Source organism: Salvelinus alpinus, chromosome 11 (genome assembly GCF_045679555.1).
Source record: "Salvelinus alpinus chromosome 11, SLU_Salpinus.1, whole genome shotgun sequence".
Taxonomy (NCBI): Eukaryota; Metazoa; Chordata; class Actinopteri; order Salmoniformes; family Salmonidae; genus Salvelinus; species Salvelinus alpinus.
Window position 1 is genome coordinate 55,409,678 of NC_092096.1, and position 21,250 is coordinate 55,430,927.

At 46.6% G+C, this 21,250-nt stretch overlaps 1 protein-coding gene across 4 annotated transcripts in view; it reads right to left on the reverse strand.

Moving 5' to 3' along the window:
• Positions 1–21,250, reverse strand: part of LOC139534503 (neuroligin-2-like) — a 230,186-nt gene that overhangs the window by 82,487 nt on the left and 126,449 nt on the right. For all 4 annotated transcript variants that reach the window (XM_071333688.1, XM_071333687.1, XM_071333686.1 and 1 more), the window contains one exon: positions 4,217–4,366. In XM_071333688.1, the coding sequence (XP_071189789.1) occupies positions 4,217–4,366 (150 nt within the window). The remainder of the gene's footprint in view (positions 1–4,216; positions 4,367–21,250) is intronic.

Genomic DNA, 21,250 nt, shown 5'->3' on the forward strand with positions numbered 1-21,250 from the left:
GGGGGATGAAAGTCACCTGGTCAAAGACTGATGTGGAGACTGGGAGAAATACGAGAGCTGGACCTGGTGACGTTTCAACACCATGAATGATAGGCTACAGTACATGGTATATAATTAAGCAATAAGGCACGAGGGGGCGTGGTATACGGTCAATATACCACGGCTAAGAGCAGCTCTTAACACGACGCAACGCAGAGTGCCTGGACACAGCCCTTAGCCGTGGTGTATTGGCCATATACCACAAACCCCAGAGGTGCCTTATTGCTATTATGAACTGGTTACCAACGTAATTAGAGCAGTAAAAATGAATGTTTTGTCATACCCGTGGTATAAGGTCTCATATACCACGGCTGTCAGCCAATCAGCATTCAGGGCTTGATCCACCCAGTTTATACAGTAATATAGATCATGTCATGGGGATAACTGAATAGTATACAACTAATGTCATGACGGGATGTATTCTATGGTAATGAGGGATAAAACCACCTGACACTGTTGTTTAAAGGGATACTTCGGGATGAACTCGTGGATACCATTGTTATGTCTCTGTGTCCTGAATGAAGGAAGTTAGAGGTAGTTCGGCGAGCCAACGCTATCTAAGTCTATGGGTATCTACTAGCATCCTAGTGTCGTGAAGTAGATTAAGGGCCTCGTTGTCAAAATCCCGACGTATCCCTTTAAGAGACAAACCTAAATGTAGTGGTTCCACAAATAAACGGTCTCTAAGGGGCTCTAAGTGAGAACGTGAATTCAGTGAATACCAGGATTTACTCCTACCACTGAAGTAGGAGTATACCAGTGGTAGAGCTGTTCCGCGTTGCGTCGTGCATAAGAGCAGCTCTTAGCCGTGGTATATTGGCCGTATACCACGCCCCCTCGGGCCTTATTGCTTAATTATATACCATGTACTGTAGCCTATCATTCATGGTTTTGAAACGTCACCATGATCAGCGTCTGAACTGAGATCACACGCAGAGCCTTACAACCGACACTATACAGGATGGACACACGTACAGTACGCGCTAACACGCGCACACACACATGCATGTACACACACACACTCGTTTCACATGAATATGTCATTCATCGCATTGGATATATGAAAAATAAATCTGTTACAATAAAGTTAAAGTGTGTGTGTGTCTATAACAGACTTTGGGAACAGACTATGGGAGGCACACAGTACAACATAGAGCCATGACTACATGGAACTCTATTCCACATCAAGTAACTCATGCAAGCAGTAGAATCAGATTTAAAAAACAGATACAAATACACCTTATGTAACTGCGGGGACTGTGAAGAGACACACACACACACAGGCACAGACATTCGCATACACACACACACACACACACACACACACATGATAACATACGCACTATACACACACGTACATGGATTTTGTGTTGTAGATATGTGATAGTAAAGTAGTGGCCTGAGGGCACACACTTAATGTGTTGTGAAATCTGTTGTGAAATGTAATGTTTTAAATAGTACATAACTACCTTAATTTTGCTGGACCCCAGGAAGAGTAGCTGCTGCCTTGGCAGGAACTAATGGGGATCCACAATGAATACAAACACAAAATTCTGAAAGTTACAGGTAGCGTACAATACAGGCAGCTTTTACTGCTGCTTTTTGAAGCACGATGCTGTTGCCATTGTTTTCAAAACCGGTACCCGGTTACCTTCAGACGGAGACCACCATCGTTTTCGTGAGAGTCTCATCTTTCCATAGATACAATCATATTATTATTATTATTATTAGATCATTATTATTATTAGATTATTATTAGATCATATTTTTTAGGCCAAACCGTTCAGATGCTACAGACGTTTTCGTGAGAAGACCGATTTTCGGAACGTTTCATTCTCTGACAAACACCGCTGTAGCTCGGTCACCTTCCACCGCAGATGCAAAAGGCCGCCATTGGCCGATGCCGTATATTGAGATACAGCCCGTGCAAAAAAGAAATATCTCTAGCTTAAACTGACAGATTTTGATAGGGATTTTATAAACGATGTTACTTAAATTGACGCACCGGTGCGTCAATAGACTCTCGAGGGTTAAATACTTAGGATGGAATAGAACATGTATGGTACATCTCTATGACTCAGGCATACTGTTTTGTATGAGTGCTAGTGGTTTAAAAAATGCACCATATCTGAGAAGTCCGAGACGTACTTTTCATCTACTTCTATCTACTTTTATCTTCTAAGATGAAAGTCTTGTGATCTATTTTCCTTGCTCTGCTCTGCGCTGGCGTAGTTAAAGTGAAAAATAGGGAAGTATATTTCCGACCCTATAAAGATGTCTTTAATTTGCATGACTACGACTCGCTCCAATATTTCTGTCTTGTAAAAAATATATATATTTAGCAGTGAGCTCAGACTCTGTCTGCACACGAAGCACTTGCATCAGACCAGACCAATCGATGCCAGACCTTACATCAGAGGAACTCTGCAGACAAGAGCAATCAACAGTGGAGTTATGTGAAGGAGAAACTTTGGAGAACACAGATAGTTGAGATACTTCCTTCGTATTGCAATTCTCCTTCATTATCTGTTCCCATCCGTGGTCAGTGAAGAGATGGAGGAAATAGGCAATTTCAGATAGCTGGGAAACAGTGTGTGTGGGTGTGTTCATGTGTGTTTGTGTTGTATGTGTGAGTGTGCCAGACCGGGGCAGAAAATAGTTCCATTTTGTAGTTTATTTAAAAATGCAACTTTTCAAATAGTCAAGGCAGTCAAATATAGCTGATATAGAGTTTCAACTAAAAGGCAACTATTTTCTTTGATATTCAAATACTGTTCTCAGAAAAACAAATCATATTTGAAAGTATTTTGAATACCTTTCAGAAAACCAAATAATATTTAAAAAGGTGTTTGTGAATAAATGAATAAATGCAAGTTATTTAAAAAGAAAAATATTTATTTGATGGCTGCCAAATATTTGATGAAGAACCAAAAACTACAACAGTTAGTTGAATTAGTCTAAATATACGATCGTAAGCACATGGTTTGGACGGCTCTTAGCTATGAAGCTTAATATACCCTATAGCCTAGAATGAAATACACAAGGGATATGGAATCACCTCTTACGCAGCTTCAAAATGACTAACAAATATATTTTCATAATGAGTGAGACATAAGGTAATACGGTAACGCTTGACATGAACTTATTATACTGTACATGTGTAGTAACTTTGTGATTATTACAATCGCAGCATTGTTGTTACATAGGACTGTGCTTTATAATTGCATAATAACAGAGTTATTACATAAGTGGAATAAGGAACCGTCACTATTCCTCTTGTGTGAAGTACTTCCAAAAACTCTCAGCTCATTACTATGCAATTACAAAAGTATCACGTAACAACATGCTAATAAAATGTGGCTTGTAAAAATAAATGACAGTTTTATTGCACGGGTACAAGAACAGTGTTACTGAGAGTGCTAACAGTACCAAAATATGGCTATTAAGTGTCAAAAGAAATATCCCAAAACTGCCTTCTTGAATCAACTACAGCCAAGGTAGGTGGAAAAACACGTTTGTTTTGTATTCTGAGTAAATGATCCCTTTTAAAGATGGTATAGTGTGTGTTTGAAACAAGAACACTTACCCTCAGATGGACGAAGACGTACGAAGTTGTTTTTGCTGAGCGTCCAACTTGCTGTGTGCGACGTTTGCAAATGGCTTTGAGTTACTCTGCAGTATTTTCAGGTATCGTGAAATGGATTGCAGCGTTCGACCTTTTCAGTGGCGCGTTGGAACCGGCATACAATAGTGGAGTGTCGCAACTTATTTCTACTCATCATCTGTACAAAATATCATTGGTTAATTCGTTTGACTTGATTATCTACACCTGGGGCCTGTTCACGGGGATTTACAGAACGTTCAGAAAGAAACGTATTGTGTAGATCAAACATGACTGTCAGATAGATTGGAATAGTATAGGTGATTGTGTGCGCTTTATTCATTCCATCTATAACGTGCAGTTCCAGACACAGCCCAGCCATTAGTTGATGGCAGCCAATCCAACAGTTTCTCAAAAGTAGTCACGTCCTGAGATCAGTATAACATTTTTTGGAATACCTAAAACTATAGTTATCCCAGGTCTGGTGTGTGCGTGCAATGTGTGCTAAAGTACGTGCACTGTGTGTGCTTGCAATGTGTGTGTGTGTGTGTACACACAGCGGTAATCGGAACTTACCGAGGACGCCCAGGCGGTAGTTCATAGTGACCACGATAACGTTGCCGTAGGCGGCGAGGACACTGGCGTCAAACATGTTTCCGGTTCCTTCCATGTAGGAGCCTCCGTGGATAAACAGCATCACTGGCTTCTTCCTACGGTCACGGATGTCTTCAGACACCACACACACACACACACACACACACACACACACACACACACACACACACACACACACACACACACACACACACACACACACACACACACACACACACACACACACACACACACACACACACACACACACACACACAAGAAGAGGGAGACAAGTAGAAATAGGAAGTGGATGAATGTTCCTCCATCACGAACGAAGAACAACTCTAATGTCATGTACCTGTAGAATCATCCGTGTGAATTCAGCTAAAGGGATACAGTGGATTCTGTGAGGCAGTGGAGTAGATCTACTGTTTGTATATATAGGGGACGCTGACTTCAATTATGTTTTTATGGTGGTGGTAGTCTGTCTGTCTGTCTGTCTGTCAGTGTGTGTGTCTGCCGAGCACCTGGGTTGGAGGATAATTAATATGAGGGCGCAGCGGAGCAGAACAGTCACATAAATAACCACTATAGCATCAGCTTACCAGAGAGAGAGAGAGAGAGAGGGAGGGAGGGAGGAAGAGAGGGCGGGAGAGAGAGAGAGAGAGAGAGAGAGAGAGAGAGAGAGAGAGAGAGAGAGAGAGAGAGAGAGAGAGAGAGAGAGAGAGAGAGAGAGAGAGAGAGAGAGAGAGAGAGAGAGAGATAAAGAGAAGTTATTGGTTGCCAAGTCTGGCTCTATGAAACACAACATGCCATTAAATAGAAGAACTACCTGCTGTAACACACATTACAAAACATTAAGAACACCTGCTCTTTCCATGACATAGACTGACCAGGTCAATCCAGGTGAAAGCTATGATCCCTTAATGATGTCACTTGTTAAATCCACTTAAATCAGTGTAGATGAAGGGGAGGAGACAAGTTAAAGAAGGATGTTTAAGCCTTGAGGCAATTGAGACATGGATTGTGTATGTGTGCCATTCAGAGGGTGAATGAGCAAGACAAAAGATTAAAGTGCCTTTGAACTGGGTATGGTAGTATGTGCCAGGCACCGGTTTGTGTCAAGAACTGCAATGCTGCTGGGTTTTTCCCGTGTGTATCAACCTTGGTCAAACCCCAAAGGACATCTAGTCCAGGTCATGCCCCGACGAATTGAGGCTTTTCTGAAGGCAATTCAATACTAGGAAGTTGTTCCTAATGTTTTGTACACTCAGTGTAGATTCAGCAACAGATGTACATAACAATCACAGTACACAAAGGGCGGAGTCATTACGCCGATCCTGTTGTAAGCCAACGGAACAGAACGGGGAGGAACCTACCTGAATTTGTCCAATAGAAACTCTCATTTTAGTGTGCCGTTTTGCAACTGGTTGGACTAATGAATACAACCCAGCACACACATACACAAACTGACACACACACACTGACGCACAAACACAGACAAATACAGTTTGATTTCTCCTTTCCTTCCTTCTCTCTCGCTCTCCCCATCTTTCCCTCACTCTCTCTCTCTCTCTCTCTCCCTTCTCTGTCTCTCTCCTCCCTACCTCCCCATCTCCAACCCTCTCTCTATCTCCCTATCTCTCTCTCTCTCTCTCTCTCTCTCTCTCTCTCTCTCTCTCTCTCTCTCTCTCTCTCTCTCTCTCTCTCTCTCTCTCTCTCTCTCTCTCTCTCTCTCTCTCTCTCTCTCTCTCTCTCTCTCTCTCTCTCTCTCTCTCTCTCTCTCTCTCTCTATATATATATATATATCTCTCTCCTTCACTTGAACAGCAGCCATTCCATCACACAAACTAACTCTCATTGACTGTTGCCATGGAGACATATTGCAGTCACACATCTCTAACCCCTTGACACCCCTCTGCCATGTCTCCACCTGAAACTCATTTCATTATCCACCAATGACCACCTGCACATCCTATCACACACACACACACACACACACACACACACACACACACACACACACACACACACACACACACACACACACACACACACACACACACACACACACACACACACACACACACACACACACACACACACACACACACGAGAGAGAGAGGGAGACATACACACCCAGATAGACACACACAGAGAGAGAGAGACATACACACCCGGACAGACACACACACACACTGACCAACATACATGCACGTAAGCACGCATGTAAGGAGACACGCATGTAAGGAGACACGCATGCACCGGGCACACACCCACCCACCCAATCCACATAGACTGATATGAGCAGAGCTGGCCTCTATCATCCATGGATATGTTACAGGCACAACAACACTGACAGACAGCACAGTGGTCCCCAGGGGATGAAATCTACCTCCCTCTCTTTTCTCCTCTATCCCTCCCTCTCTTTTCTCCTCTGTCCCTCCCTCTCTTTTCTCCTCTGTCCCTCCCTCTCTTTTCTCCTCTATCCCTCCCTCTCTTTTCTCCTCTATCCCTCCCTCTCTTTTCTCCTTTATCTATCCCTCCCTCTCTGCGCCCTCTCTTTTCTCCTCTATCTATCCCTCCCTCTCTGCTCCCTCTCTTTTCTCCTCTATGCCTCCCTCTCTTCTCCTTCTCTTTTCTCCTCTATCCCTCCCTCTCTTTTCTCCTTTATCTATCCCTCCCTCTCTGCTCCCTCTCTTTTCTCCTCTATCCCTCCCTCTCGTCTCCTTCTCTTTTCTCCTCTATCCCTCCCTCTCTTTTCTCCTCTATCTATCCCTCCCTCTCTGCTCCCTCTCTTTTCTCCTCTATCCCTCCCTCTCTTCTCTCCTTTATCTATCCCTCCCTCTCTGCTCCCTCTCTTTTCTCCTCTATCTATCCCTCCCTCTCTGCTCCCTCTCTTTTCTCCTCTATCCCTCCCTCTCTTTCTCCTCTATCCCTCCCTCTCTTTTCTCCTCTATCCCTCCCTCTCTTCTCCCTCTCTTTTATCCTCTATCCCTCCCTCTCTTCTCCCTCTCTTTTCTCCTCTATCCCTCCCTCTCTTCTCCCTCTTTTCTCCTATATCCCTCCCTCTCTTATCCTTCTCTTTTCTCCTCTATCCCTCCCTCTCTTTTCTTCTCTATCCCCCCCTCTCTTTTCTCCTCTATCCCTCCCTCTCTTCTCCCTCTCTTTCCTCCTCTATCCCTCCCTCTCTTTTCTCCTCTATCCTTCCCTCTCTTCTCCCTCCTTTTCTCAACTATTCATCCATCCCCTTTTCTCTCTTTTACTCTATCAGTCTCCTCTATTCCACAGCATCCCTCTCCTCTCTCTTTCTCTAACCAACTAACTCAGTACCAAATAACATGTCCCTTTACTAAAGCCCTACAGTACCTAAAGCCCTACAGTACCTAAAGCCCTACAGTACCTAAATCCCTACAATACCTAAAGCCCCACAGTACCTAAAGCCCTACAGTACCTAAAGCCCTACAATACCTAAAGCCCTACAATACCTAAAGCCCTACAGTACCTAAAGCCCTACAGTACCTAAAGCCCTACAGTACCTAAAGCCCTACAGTACCTAAAGCCCTACAGTACCTAAAGCCCTACAGTACCTAAAGCCCTACAGTACCTAAAGCCCTACAGTACCTAAAGCCCTAAAGTATCTAAAGCCCTACAGTACCTAAAGCCCTACAGTACCTAAAGCCCTACAATACCTAAAGCCCCACAGTACCTAAAGCCCTACAGTACCTAAAGCCCTACAATACCTAAAGCCCTACAATACCTAAAGCCCTACAGTACCTAAAGCCCTACAGTACCTAAAGCCCTACAATACCTAAAGCCCTACAGTACCTAAAGCCCTACAATACCTAAAGCACTACAGTACCTAAAGCCCTACAGTACTTAAAGCCCTACAGTACCTAAAGCTCTACAATACCTAAAGATCTACAGTACCTAAAGCCATACAGTACCTAAAGCCCTACAATACCTAAAGCCCTACAATACCTAAAGCATTACAGTACCTAAAGCCCTACAGTACCTAATGCCCTACAGTACCTAAAGCCCTACAGTACCTAAAGCCCTACAATACCTAAAGCCCTACAGTACCTAAAGCCCTACAGTATCTAAAGCCCTACAGTACCTAAAGCCCTACAATACCTAAAGCCCTACAGTACCTAAAGCCCTACAGTACCTAAAGCCCTACAATACCTAAAGCCCTACAATACCTAAAGCCCTACAGTACCTAAAGCCCTAAAATACCTAAAGCCCTACAGTACCTAACGCCCTACAGTACCTAAACCCCTACAATACCTAAAGCCCTACAGTATCTAAAGCCCTACAGTATCTAAAGCCCTACAATACCTAAAGCCCTACAATACCTAAAGCCCTACAATACCTCAAAGCCATACAGTACCTAAAGCCCTACAATACCTAAAGCCCTACAGTACCTAAAGCCCTACAGTACCTAAAGCCCTACAATACCTAAAGCCCTACAATACCTAAAGCCCTACAGTACCTAAAGCCCTAAAATACCTAAAGCCCTACAGTACCTAACGCCCTACAGTACCTAAACCCCTACAATACCTAAAGCCCTACAGTATCTAAAGCCCTACAGTATCTAAAGCCCTACAATACCTAAAGCCCTACAATACCTAAAGCCCTACAATACCTCAAAGCCATACAGTACCTAAAGCCCTACAATACCTAAAGCCCTACAGTACCTAAAGCCCTACAATACCTAAAGCCCTACAGTATCTAAAGCCCTACAGTACCTAAAGCCCTACAGTACCTAAAGCCCTACAGTACCTAAAGCCCTACAATACCTAAAGCCCTACAGTACCTAAAGCCCTACAGTACCTAAAGCCCTACAATACCTAAAGCCCTACAGTACCTAAAGCCCTACAGTACCTAAAGCCCTACAATACCTAAAGCCCTACAGTACCTAAAGCCCTACAGTACCTAAAGCCCTACAATACCTTAAAGCCCTACAATACCTTAAATCCCTACAGTACCTAAAGCCCTACAATACCTAAAGCCCTACAGTACCTAAAGCCCTACAATACCTTAAAGCCATACAGTACCTAAAGCCCTACAATACCTAAAGCCCTACAGTACCTTAAAGCCCTACAATACCCAAGGCCCTACAGTACCTACAGCCCTACAATACCTAAAGCTCTACAGTACCTAAAGCCCTACAGTACCTAAAGCCCTACAATACCTAAAGCCCTACAGTACCTAAAGCCCTACAGTACCTAAAGCCCTACAATACCTAAAGCCCTACAGTACCTAAAGCCCTACAGTACCTAAAGCCCTACAATACCTTAAAGCCATACAGTACCTAAAGCCCTACAATACCTAAAGCCCTACAGTACCTTAAAGCCCTACAGTACCTAAAGCCCTACAATACCTAAAGCCCTACAGTACCTAAAGCCCTACAGTACCTAAAGCCCTACAATACCTTAAAACCCTACAATACCTTAAAGCCCTACAGTACCTAAAACCCTACAGTACCTAAAGCCCTACAATACCTAAAGCCCTACAGTACCTAAAGCCCTACAGTATCTAAAGCCCGACAGTACCTAAAGCCCTACAATACCTAAAGCCCCACAGTACCTAAAGCCCTACAATACCTAAAGCCCTACAATACCTAAAGCCCTAGAGTACCTAAAGCCCTACAGTACCTAAAGCCCTACAGTACCTAAAGCCCTACAATACCTAAAGCCCTACAGTACCTAAAGCCCTACAGTACCTAAAGCCCTACAATACCTAAAGCCCTACAGTACCTTAAGCCCTACAGTATCTAAAGCCCTACAGTACCTAAAGCCCTACAATACCTAAAGCCCTACAGTACCTAAAGCCCTACAGTACCTAAAGCCCTACAATACCTAAAGCCCTACAATACCTAAAGCATTACAGCACCTAAAGCCCTACAGTACCTAAAGCCCTACAGTACCTAAAGCCCTACAATACCTTAAAGCCATACAGTACCTAAAGCCCTACAATACCTAAAGCCCTACAGTACCTTAAAGCCCTACAGTACCTAAAGCCCTACAATACCTAAAGCCCTACAGTACCTAAAGCCCTACAGTACCTAAAGCCCTACAATACCTTAAAACCCTACAATACCTTAAAGCCCTACAGTACCTAAAACCCTACAGTACCTAAAGCCCTACAATACCTAAAGCCCTACAGTACCTAAAGCCCTACAGTATCTAAAGCCCGACAGTACCCAAAGCCCTACAATACCTAAAGCCCCACAGTACCTAAAGCCCTACAATACCTAAAGCCCTACAATACCTAAAGCCCTAGAGTACCTAAAGCCCTACAGTACCTAAAGCCCTACAGTACCTAAAGCCCTACAATACCTAAAGCCCTACAGTACCTAAAGCCCTACAGTACCTAAAGCCCTACAATACCTAAAGCCCTACAGTACCTTAAGCCCTACAGTATCTAAAGCCCTACAGTACCTAAAGCCCTACAATACCTAAAGCCCTACAGTACCTAAAGCCCTACAGTACCTAAAGCCCTACAATACCTAAAGCCCTAAAATACCTAAAGCATTACAGCACCTAAAGCCCTACAGTACCTAATGCACTACAGTACCTAAAGCCCTACAGTACCTAAAGCACTACAATACCTAAAGCCCTACAGTACCTAAAGCCCTACAGCATCTAAAGCCCTACAGTACCTAAAGCCCTACAATACCTAAAGCCCTACAGTACCTAAAGCCCTACAGTACCTAAAGCCCTACAATACCTAAAGCCCTAAAATACCTAAAGCCCTACAGTACCTAAAGCCCTACAGTACCTAAAGCACTACAGTACCTAAATCCCTACAGTACCTAAAGCCCTACAATACCTAAAGCCCTACAGTATCTAAAGCCCTACAGTATCTAAAGCCCTACAATACCTAAAGCCCTACAATACCTAAAGCCCTACAGTACCTAAAGCCCTCCAATACCTTAAAGCCCTACAGTACCTAAAGCCCTACAATACCTAAAGCCCTACAGTACCTAAAGCCCTACAATACCTTAAAGCCCTACAACACCTTAAAGCCCTACAGTTTCTAAAGCCCTACAATACCTAAAGCCCTACAGTACCTAAAGCCCTACAATACCTCAAAGCCATACAGTACCTAAAGCCCTACAATACCTAAAGCCCTACAGTACCTTCAAGCCCTACAGTACCTAAAGCCCTACAATACCTAATGCCCTACAGTACCTAAAGCTCTACAGTACCTAAAGCCCTACAATACCTTAAAGCCCTACAATACCTTAAAGCCCTACAGTACCTAAAGCCCTACAATACCTAAAGCCCTACAGTACCTAAAGCCCTACAATACCTTAAAGCCATACAGTACCTAAAGCCCTACAATACCTAAAGCCCTACAGTACCCTAAAGCCCTACAGTACCTAAAGCCCTACAATACCCAAAGCCCAACAGTACCCAACGCCCTACAGTACCTACAGCCCTACAATACCTAAAGCCCTATAGTACCTAAAGCCCTACAGTACCTAAAGCCCTACAGTACCTAAAGCCCAACAGTACCTAAAGCCCTACAATACCTAAAGCCATACAGTACCTAAAGCCCTACAGTACCTAAAGCCCTACAATACTTAAAGCCCTACAGTACCTAAAGCCCTACAATACCTAAAGCCTAAAATACCTAAAGCCCTACAGTACCTACAGCCCTACAATACCTAAAGCCCTACAATAACTAAAGCCCTACAGTACCTAAAGCCCTACAGTACCTAAAGCCCTACAGTACCTAAAGCCCTACAATACCTAAAGCCCTACAGTACCTAAAGCCCTACAATACCTTAAGCCCTACAATACCTAAAGCCCTACAGTACCTAAACCCCTACAGTACCTAAAGCCCTACAGTACCTAAAGCCCTACAATACCTTAAAGCCATACAGTACCTAAAGCCCTACAATACCTAAAGCCCTACAGTACCTTAAAGCCCTACAATACCTAAAGCCCTACAATACCTAAAGCCCTACATTACCTAAAGCCCTACAGTACCTAAAGCTCTACAATACCTTAAAGCCCTACAGTACTTTAAAGCCCTACAGTACCTAAAGCCCTACAATACCCAAAGCCCTACAGTACCTAAAGCCCTACAGTACCTAAAGCCCTACAATACTGTCACGAATATTACCGAAGGTGACTCCCCTTCCCGTTCGGGTGGCACTCGGCGGTCGTCGTCGCCGGTCTACTAGCTGCCACCGATCCATTTTTCCTTTTCATTTATGTCTGTCTAATTGTTTTCACCTGTTTCTTGTTGGGGTTTTGGGAGGGGTACTATTTAGGTTAGTTTCGCCCGCTAGTGTTTGTGCGGGCTTATTTTGTGTGTTCATGTTTTACGTCGTGAGTGGATTATTGGATTGTGGGATTTTCGCTGTCCAGCTTAATTTAAACAGTGGTCTGTGGGTTGTTTTGCGCCTGTGTCTTGGCGTCACCTTTTTGTACCTGTTCCTGTTTTTATGCTGTGGACATTAAAACGTTTTTTCCCCGTAATACTTTTGCTCTCTCTGCGCCTGACTCTACACCCATCATTCACCTGACGTTACAGAAGCCCGCACCTTCTGATGGAGTCAGCAGGAGCAGCGACCACCCCTCTCCCCACGATGGAGGAGAGAGTCCTGCATCATACGTCCATCCTACATCGCATTGGTTCGGCAATGGATCAGATGATGGAGAGGATGGATCGTTGGGAGAGGAGTGGTCTCCCTACTACCCCACCTACCCTCCCACCAGCAACATTACCATCTCCTCCAGCGGGAACCGGTGCCAGCGTCCTGCGCATCACGCCTCCGAGGGAGTACGATGGAGCAGCGGCCGGTTGCCAGGGATTTCTACTCCAACTTGATCTCTACCTGGCCACCATTCGGCCTGCTCCCTCGGACGAGGAGAGTGTGAGTGTCCTCGTTTCCTGCCTGTCGGGTAGGGCCCTGGAGTGGGCCAACGCCGTATGGAATGGACCCGACTCAGCGAGGGGTCACTACCTGGAGTTCACCCGCCGTTTCCGGGCTGTGTTTGATCATCCCCCGGATGGCAGAGCGGCGGGTGAGAGGTTGTTCCATCTCCGGCAGGGGACGAGGAGCGCGCAGGATTTTGCACTGGATTTCCGTACTTTGGCTGCTGGAGCAGGGTGGAACGACAGGGCCCTGATAGACCACTACAGGTGTAGCCTAAGGGAGGACGTCCGCAGAGAGCTGGCTTGTCGGGACGCTACGCTCAGCTTGGATGAGCTGATCGACATGTCAATCCGGCTAGACCATCTGCTGGCTGCTCGCGGACGTTCTGAGAGGGTCCTGTCAGTTCCACCTCCTGCCCCCCCCGCTCCCATTCCTATGGAGCTAGGAGGGGCTGCGTCTAGGGAGACCGGAGGAGGAGGCTCCTCCTGCACCCATTGTGGCCGGAGAGGGCACACTTCCGGTCGGTGCTGGAGGAGTCCATCTGGGATTCGAGAGGGCAGGCAGAACACTCCTCGGTCACCTCAGGTGAGTCAGCACCACACTCTCCCAGAGCTTCCTGTTGGTCACATGTTTTTGTTAATCTATTTTCTAAGGTTTTTCCCATCTCTCCAGCATAAGGCGCTAGTCGATTCAGGCGCAGCGGGGAATTTTATTGATCGCGGACTCGCTAAGAGGTTGAGGATTCCGCTCGTTAAGGTAGACCCCCCTTTCCCCGTGCACTCCTTAGATAGTCGACCATTAGGGTCAGGGCTGGTCAGGGAGGCCACGATACCTCTGGATATGATGACGCAGGGTAATCATAAGGAGCGGATTAGTCTGTTCCTTATTGATTCACCTGCTTTCCCGGTGGTGTTAGGGATTCCCTGGCTGGCTATTCACAATCCTACGATTTCGTGGAGACAGGGAGCTCTCCAGGGGTGGTCTGATGAGTGTTCAGGCAGGTGTTTAGGAGTTTCCATCGGTGCGACAACGGTGGAGAGTCCAGACCAGGTTTCCACCGTGCGCATTCCTGCTGAGTATGCCGATTTGGCTATCGCCTTCAGTAAAAGGAAGGCGACCCAATTACCACCCCATCGACAGGGGGATTGCGTGATAAACCTCCAGGTAAACGCTGCACTTCCCAGGAGTCACGTGTATCCGTTGTCCCAGGAGGAGACGTTGGCTATGGAGACATACATCACGGAGGCTCTGGGACAGGGGTACATTCGGCCCTCCATGTCACCCGCCTCCTCGAGTTTCTTTTTTGTGAAGAAAAAGGAGGGTGGTTTACGTCCGTGTATTGATTATCGAGGTCTAAATTCCATCACTGTGGGTTTTAGTTACCCACTACCTCTCATCGCTACGGCGGTGGAATCATTTCACGGGGCGCGATTCTTCACAAAATTGGACCTCAGGAGCGCATATAATCTGGTGCGTATTCGGGAGGGAGATGAGTGGAAAACCGCGTTTAGTACCACATCTGGCCATTATGAGTACCTCGTCATGCCGTATGGGTTGAAGAATGCTCCAGCCATCTTTCAATCCTTCGTTGATGAGATTCTCAGAGACCTGCACGGACAGGGTGTAGTGGTGTATATTGACGACATCTTGATCTACTCCGCTACACGCGCCGAGCATGTGTCTCTGGTGCGCAAGGTTCTTGGGCGACTGCTGGAGCATGACCTGTAAGTGAAGGCAGAGAAATGTGAGTTTTCCAAACGAGCCGTTTCCTTCCTGGGTTATCGCATTTCCACCTCGGGGATGGTAATGGAGGATGACCGCGTAAAAGCCGTGCGTAATTGGCCGACTCCGACCACGGTAAAGGAGGTGCAGCGGTTCTTAGGGTTTGCCAATTACTACCGGAGGTTTATCCGGGGTTTTGGTCAGGTGGCGGCCCCTATTACCTCACTGCTGAAGGGGGGCCCGGTGCGCTTGCAGTGGTCCGCAGAGGCGGAGAGAGCTTTCTGTCGTTTGAAGGCGCTGTTCACCGACGCGCCAGTGTTGGCGCATCCTGACCCCTCTTTGGCGTTCATAGTTGAGGTGGACGCATCCGAGGCTGGGGTCGGGGCTGTGCTCTCCCAGCGCTCGGGTACGCCACCGAAGCTCCGCCCCTGTGCTTTTTTTTCGAAGAAGCTCGGGCCAGCGGAGCGGAATTATGATGTGGGGGATAGGGAGTTGTTGGCCATGGTCAAGGCTCTGAAGGTGTGGAGACACTGGCTTGAGGGGGCTAAGCACCCTTTTCTCATCTGGACCGACCACCAGAATCTGGAGTATATCCGATCAGCTAGGAGACTGAATCCTCGTCAGGCAAGGTGGGCCATGTACTTTACCCGATTTCGTTTTACGATTTCGTATCGACCAGGTTCCCTCAATACTAAGGCTGACGCGCTGTCCCGACTATACGACACTGATGACCGGTCCATCGATCCTACTCCCATCATTCCGGCGGCTAAGCTGGTAGCACCGGTAGTATGGGAGGTGGACGCGGACATCGAGCGGGCACTAAGGGCGGAACCTGCGCCTCCACTGTGCCCGGAGGGTCGTAGGTATGTGCCGCTCGCTGTTCGTGATCAATTGATTCGATGGGCTCATAGTCTACCCTCGTCAGGTCACCCGGGTATTTCAAGGACGGTGCGAAGTCTTAGAGGGAAGTACTGGTGGCCTACCTTGGTGAGAGACGTGCGATTCTATGTCTCCTCCTGTTCGGTGTGCGCCCAGAGTAAGGCTCCTAGACATTTGCCACGAGGGAAATTACAACCCCTCCCCGTTCCACAACGGCCGTGGTCCCATCTATCGGTGGATTTTCTTACTGATCTTCCCTTGTCTCAGGGGAACACCACTATCCTGGTCGTTGTGGATCGGTTCTCTAAGTCCTGCCGTCTTATCCCGTTGCCCGGTCTCCCTACGGCCCTGCAGACTGCGGAGGCACTATTTACCCATGTCTTCCGGCACTACGGGGTGCCCGAGGATATCGTTTCTGATCGGGGTCCCCAGTTCACGTCCAGAGTATGGAAGGCGTTTATGGAACATCTGGGGGTCTCGGTCAGCCTGACCTCGGGGTATCACCCGGAGAGTAATGGGCAGGTGGAGAGAGTGAACCAGGAGGTGGGTAGGTTTCTGCGGTCGTATTGCCAGGACCGGCCAGGGGAGTGGTCAAGATACATCCCCTGGGCAGAGATTGCCCAGAACTCACTAAGCCACTCCTCTACCAACATGTCACCATTTGAGTGTGTGTTGGGGTACCAGCCGGTTCTGGCACCATGGCATCAGAGCCAGACCGAAGCTCCTGCGGTGGAGGAGTGGGTGCAGCGCTCTAAGGAGACCTGGAGAGCCGTCCAGGAGTCTTTGCGTCAGGCGAGTGGACGGCAGAAGAAGAGCGCTGACCGTCACCGCAGTGAGGCCCCCGTGTTTGCACCGGGGGACAGGGTCTGGCTCTCGACCCGAAACCTGCCCCTCCGCCTGCCCTGCCGGAAGCTGGGTCCGCAGTGTGTAGGGCCATTTAAAGTCCTGAGGAGAATAAACGAGGTGTGTTATCGATTGTTACTTCCTTCGTATTATCGTATTAACCCCTCGTTTCATGTGTCTCTCCTCAGGCCGGTGGTAGCTGGTCCCATGCAGGAAGGTGAGGTTCCGGAGGTCCCTCCGCCCCCTCTGGATATAGAGGGGTCCCCGGCGTACACGATAAAGTCCATACTGGATTCCAGACGCCGGGTGAGGGGCCTGCAGTACCTCGTGGACTGGGAGGGGTACGGGCCGGAGGAGAGGTGCTGGGTCCCGGTGGGGGATATATTGGATCCAAATCTACTAAGGGAATTCCATCGCCTCCATCCGGATCGCCCTGCGCCTCGCCCCCGGGGTCGTCCCCGAGGCCGGCGTCGGCGCGCTGCGGGGGCCGCGCGTCAGGAGGGGGGTACTGTCACGAATATTACCGAAGGTGACTCCCCTTCCCGTTCGGGTGGCACTCGGCGGTCGTCGTCGCCGGTCTACTAGCTGCCACCGATCCATTTTTCCTTTTCATTTATGTCTGTCTAATTGTTTTCACCTGTTTCTTGTTGGGGTTTTGGGAGGGGTACTATTTAGGTTAGTTTCGCCCGCTAGTGTTTGTGCGGGCTTATTTTGTGTGTTCATGTTTTACGTCGTGAGTGGATTATTGGATTGTGGGATTTTCGCTGTCCAGCTTAATTTAAACAGTGGTCTGTGGGTTGTTTTGCGCCTGTGTCTTGGCGTCACCTTTTTGTACCTGTTCCTGTTTTTATGCTGTGGACTTTAAAACGTTTTTTCCCCGTAATACTTTTGCTCTCTCTGCGCCTGACTCTACACCCATCATTCACCTGACGTTACAAATACCTTCAAGCCCTACAATACCTTAAAGCCCTACAGTACCTAAAGCCCTACAATACCTTAAAGCACTACAGTACCTAAAGCCCTACAATACCTTAAAGCCCTACAATACCTTAAAGCCCTACAGTACCTAAAGCCCTACAATACCTAAAGCCCTGCAGTACCTAAAGCCCTACAATAGCTTAAGGCCATACAGTACCTAAAGCCCTACAATACCTAAAGCCCTACAATACCTTAAAGCCCTACAGTACCTAAAGCCCTACAATAACTAAAGCCCTACAGTACCTAAAGCCCTACAGTGCCTAAAGCCCTACAGTACCTAAAACCCTACAGTACCTAAAGCTCTACAGTACCTAAAGCCCTACAATACCTTAAAGCCCTACAGTACCTAAAGCCCTACAATACCTTAAAGCCCTACAATACCTTAAAGCCCTACAGTACCTAAAGCCCTACAATACCCAAAGCCCTACAGTACCTACAGCCCTACAGTACCGAAATCCCTACAGTACCTAAAGCCCTACAGTACCTAAAGCCCTACAATACCTAAAGCCCTACAGTACCTAAAGCCCTACAGTACCTAAAGCCCTACAATACCTAAAGCCCTACAGTACCTAAAGCCCTACAATACCTTAAAGCCCTACAGTACCTAAAGCCCTACAGTACCTAAAGCCCTACAGTACCTAAAGCCCTACAGTACCTAAAGCCCTACAGTACCTAAAGCCCTACAATACCTAAAGCCCTACAGTACCTAAAGCCCTACAATACCTAAAGCCCTACAATAACTAAAGCCCTACAGTACCTAAAGCCCTACAGTATCTAAAGCCCTACAGTACCTAAAACCCTACAGTACCTAAAGCCCTACAGTACCTAAAGCCCTACAATACCTTAAAGCCCTACAGTACCTAAAGCCCTACAGTACCTAAAGCCCTACAATACCTAAAGCCCTACAATACCTAAAGCCCTAAAGTACCTAAAGCCCTACAGTACCTAAAGCCCTACAATACCTAACGCCCTACAATACCTAAAGCCCTACAGTACCTAAAGCCCTACAGTACCTAAAGCCCTACAATACCTAAAGCCCTACAGTACCTAAAGCCCTACAGTACCTAAAGCCCTACAGTACCTAAAGCCCTACAATACCTAAAGCCCTACAGTACCTAAAGCCCTACAGTACCTAAAGCCCTACAGTACCTAAAGCCCTACAATACCTAAAGCCCTACAGTACCTAAAGCCCTACAGTACCTAAAGCCCTACAATACCTTAAAGCCCTACAGTACCTAAAGCCCTACAATACCCAATGCCCTACAGTACCTACAGCCCTACAATACCTAAAGCCCTACAGTACCTAAAGCCCTACAGTACCTAAAGCCCTACAATACCTACAGCCCTACAGTACCTAAAGCCCTACAGTACCTAAAGCCCTACAATACCTAAAGCCCTACAGTACCTAAAGCCCTACAGTACCTAAATCCCTACAGTACCTAAAGCCCTACAATACCTTAAAGCCCTACAGTACCTAAAGCCCAACAGTACCTAAAGCCCTACAGTACCTAAAGCCCTACAGTACCTAAAGCTCTACAATACCTAAAGCCCTACAGTACCTAAAGCCCTACAATACCTAAAGCCCTACAATAACTAAAGCCCTACAGTACCTAAAGCCCTACAGTACCTAAAACCCTACAGTACCTAAAGCCCTACAGTACCTAAAGCCCTACAATACCTTAAAGCCCTACAGTACCTAAAGCCCTACAGTACCTAAAGCCCTACAGTACCTAAAGCCCTACAATACCTAAAGCCCTACAATACCTAAAGCCCTACAGTACCTAAAGCCCTACAGTACCTAAAGCCCTACAATACCTAAAGCCCTACAGTACCTAAAGCCCTACAGTACCTAAAGCCCTACAGTACCTAAAGCCCTACAATACCTAAAGCCCTACAGTACCTAAAGCCCTACAATACCTTAAAGCCCTACAGTACCTAAAGCCCTACAGTACCTAAAGCCCTACAGTACCTAAAGCCCTACAGTACCTAAAGCCCTACAATACCTAAAGCCCTACAGTACCTAAAGCCCTACAATACCTAAAGCCCTACAATAACTAAAGCCCTACAGTACCTAAAGCCCTACAGTATCTAAAGCCCTACAGTACCTAAAACCCTACAGTACCTAAAGCCCTACAGTACCTAAAGCCCTACAATACCTTAAAGCCCTACAGTACCTAAAGCCCTACAGTACCTAAAGCCCTACAATACCTAAAGCCCTACAATACCTAAAGCCCTAAAGTACCTAAAGCCCTACAGTACCTAAAGCCCTACAATACCTAACGCCCTACAATACCCAAAGCCCTACAGTACCTAAAGCCCTACAGTACCTAAAGCCCTACAATACCTAAAGCCCTACAGTACCTAAAGCCCTACAGTACCTAAAGCCCTACAGTACCTAAAGCCCTACAATACCTAAAGCCCTACAGTACCTAAAGCCCTACAGTACCTAAAGCCCTACAGTACCTAAAGCCCTACAATACCTAAAGCCCTACAGTACCTAAAGCCCTACAGTACCTAAAGCCCTACAATACCTTAAAGCCCTACAGTACCTAAAGCCCTACAATACCCAAAGCCCTACAGTACCTACAGCCCTACAATACCTAAAGCCCTACAGTACCTAAAGCCCTACAGTACCTAAAGCCCTACAATACCTAAAGCCCTACAGTACCTAAAGCCCTACAGTACCTAAAGCCCTACAATACCTAAAGCCCTACAGTACCTAAAGCCCTACAGTACCTAAATCCCTACAGTACCTAAAGCCCTACAGTACCTAAAGCCCTACAATACCTTAAAGCCCTACAGTACCTAAAGCCCAACAGTACCTAAAGCCCTACAGTACCTAAAGCCCTACAGTACCTAAAGCCCTATAATACCTAAAGCCCTACAGTACCTAAAGCCCTACAATACCTAAAGCCCTACAATAACTAAAGCCCTACAGTACCTAAAGCCCTACAGTACCTAAAACCCTACAGTACCTAAAGCCCTACAGTACCTAAAGCCCTACAATACCTTAAAGCCCTACAGTACCTAAAGCCCTACAGTACCTAAAGCCCTACAGTACCTAAAGCCCTACAATACCTAAAGCCCTACAATACCTAAAGCCCTACAGTACCTAAAGCCCTACAGTACCTAAAGCCCTACAATACCTAACGCCCTACAATACCTAAAGCCCTACAGTACCTAAAGCCCTACAGTACCTAAAGCCCTACAGTACCTAAAGCCCTACAATACCTAAAGCCCTACAGTACCTAAAGCCCTACAGTATCTAAAGCCCTACAATACCTAAAGCCCTACAGTACCTAAAGCCCTACAATACCTAAAGCCCTACAGTACCTAAAGCCCTACAATACCTTAAGCCCTACAATACCTAAAGCCCTACAGTACCTAAACCCCTACAGTACCTAAAGCCCTACAGTACCTAAAGCCCTACAATACCTTAAAGCCATACAGTACCTAAAGCCCTACAATACCTAAAGCCCTACAGTACCTTAAAGCCCTACAATACCTAAAGCCCTACAATACCTAAAGCCCTACAGTACCTAAAGCCCTACAGTACCTAAAGCTCTACAATACCTTAAAGCCCTACAGTACTTTAAAGCCCTACAGTACCTAAAGCCCTACAATACCCAAAGCCCTACAGTACCTAAAGCCCTACAGTACCTAAAGCCCTACAATACCTTCAAGCCCTACAATACCTT